The 2500-nt window shown below is 47.0% G+C and overlaps 1 protein-coding gene across 1 annotated transcript in view; it reads right to left on the bottom strand.

Moving 5' to 3' along the window:
* The window catches only part of LOC143521799 (receptor-type tyrosine-protein phosphatase F-like), a 105977-nt gene that overhangs the window by 78631 nt on the left and 24846 nt on the right, over positions 1-2500 (bottom strand). The window contains 1 exon segment of the mRNA XM_077015142.1: positions 212-400. Within this exon segment, the coding sequence (XP_076871257.1) occupies positions 212-400 (189 nt within the window).

Here is a 2500-nt window from a genome sequence, read left to right as displayed (position 1 = left end):
CTTCATTAAACATCACACGCCAGTTTCAACACAATTTCCTTGACACTGCTTTCCTGAGGGAGTTCAGGGAGACATCTTGTCATGTGGCTGAGACGAGCAATCATTTTGATATCCCAGAGAAATTTAAACCTTCATGGATGTAAAATGTAATGCTAAGATAACTGCTCTGATCAGACGCCTTAGAAGCACCTTGTTTGTGGGCAGGTCTTACCTGAGCGGAGCTGCTTGATTCGTCCATTGCTGCCACTGATGTCGACAGGGAGGAAGTCTTTGAACCAGGAGATCTCTGGGTCCGGGTTCCCACTAGCAGCGCACAACATGGTGGCCGTGCGGGTTTTCTCCACTACCTTCAGCTGAGGACCCATGTCTATGGTGGGGAACCCATTGGGGATCTGGTCCTCTGCGCGCACACACACACACACACACACACACACACACACACACACACACACACACACACACACACACACACAGAAAAGAGGGTTAGTGTTCACATACACACTGGTGTATAGCATAGAGTCTATTCAGCTCAGACCTACCATCTCTTAGTTACCAACATGGCTCAGTTATCAAATTGACACTGAAGGCCTTCATTGAATCAGATATATTAGACATGAGTTGACACTGAACCCTGCATGGTAGTAGATCTCAAAGACGAGGGCTGGAACTAAACTGTGCCATAGGAGAAGGGGTGTTACTAGACTCTGCAGAGCACAGGAAGGACGGTGTTGGAGAGGGACCCTGCTCTGCGGAGCAACTCAGGAACACTTCTGTGGATCACCTTTGAGGATCACCTCTGAAGAACATCTCTGAGCAGCACCTCTGAGAAGCATCTCTGAGAGACACCTCTGAAAAACACCTCTGAGAAACACCTCTGAGAAGCATCTCTGAGAAACACCTCTGAAAAACACCTCTGAGGATCACCTCTGAGAAACACCTCTGCAGAGCAACTCTGAGGAGCACCACTGAGAAACACCTCTGAGAAACTCCTCTGAGGAGCACCTCTGAGGAGACACTGGCGGATGAGGAGAGCCATGTGAGTAAAGGGGCGAAATTCACCCTGAATCTGATTCACTTGGGAGTTTCTGCTCATGGATGTGACAAGAAGAAAGAGTGATGTGTGTTTGTGTGTGTGTGTGTGTGTGTGTGTGTGTGAGAGAGAGAGAGAGAGAGAACTGGACTAGTAATCAGTGAGAAAAGTAAACAGAAGTGAGCTCCATCTATGCTATCCATCTTCCCCTGACAGCCAATACCATGGGCAAAACAAAACAGCAAGAACATGTAGCTATCAACCCAGTGACATTCACTCACTCACGTGTGAACCCAGTGTTAGATGTTCACTCACTCACGTGTGAACCCAGCATCAGACATTCAATCACTCACATGTGAACCCAGTGTCAGGTATTCACTCACTCATGTATGAACCCAGTCAGACATTCACTCACTCACGTGTGAACCCAGTGTCAAACGTTCACTCACCCATGTGTGCACCCAGCATCAGACATCAGACATTACTCATGTGTAAACCCAGTGTCAGATGTTCACTCACGTGTGTGTGAACCTAGTATCAGATATTCACTCACTCACGTGTGATCCCAGTGTCAGAAGTTCACTCACTCACGTGTGATCCCAGTGTCAGATATTCACTCACTAACGTGTGATCCCAGTGTCAGACGTTCACTCACTCATGTGTGAACCCAGTGTCAGACGTTCACTCACTCACTCACTCACATGTGCCACATGTCATTACTAACATCATTAAATATATATGGACCAGTAAATTCACAGTTGGAAATTCCATTCACATACACTCTTGCCAGAAAGGTACCACACAAAGTATTTTTCATCCAGTGAGAACACTTGAAACGCCTTAAACCAAAATGTTCTCTATGACCTCTGACTGCACGTAATCCCCTGTGATGTCAAGGCCTTGGTATGTGTGAGTGCTGGTGGGATTTCCGTCTCCAGGTGATGGCAGTGACCCAGGGTTAGTGTGAAACACGAGCCTCTTGGTTGCATAGTGCTTCCATAAACTTTGCATGTCTTACAGGGAGCACTGTCTCTGTTCGTCAGAGAATCAGAGCTGAGAGGTAACAGTGTGGCTGAGATGCTGGGAAACCTTTAATAAAGAGCTTAAGAAGAAAGAAGAGACCTACAGAGAGAGAGAGAGTGAGAGAGAGAGAGAGAGAGAGAAAGAGAGAGAGAGAGAGAGAGAAAGAGAGAGAGAGCGACTGGCACAAACCAACCCACAACAACTGCTTGAATGGAGGTCTCTCTCTCACTGTCTCTCTCTCTCTTTCTCTCTCACTGTCTCTCTCTTTCTCTCTCACTGGCTGCCTCTCTCTCTCTCTCTCGCTCTTTCATTGTCTCTCTCTCTCTTTCACTGTTATACCAAGCACACATGTACATAGCCCTAGTCTCCTCCCGAGGAACAGAAAATATTATGCTACATTCTCTGTTCTCACACGCACACACACACACACACACACACACACACACA

The sequence above is a fragment of the Brachyhypopomus gauderio genome, chromosome 8 (assembly GCF_052324685.1).
Source record: "Brachyhypopomus gauderio isolate BG-103 chromosome 8, BGAUD_0.2, whole genome shotgun sequence".
NCBI classification, from domain to species: Eukaryota; Metazoa; Chordata; class Actinopteri; order Gymnotiformes; family Hypopomidae; genus Brachyhypopomus; species Brachyhypopomus gauderio.
This window is presented reverse-complemented; position numbering and strand designations above follow the sequence as displayed.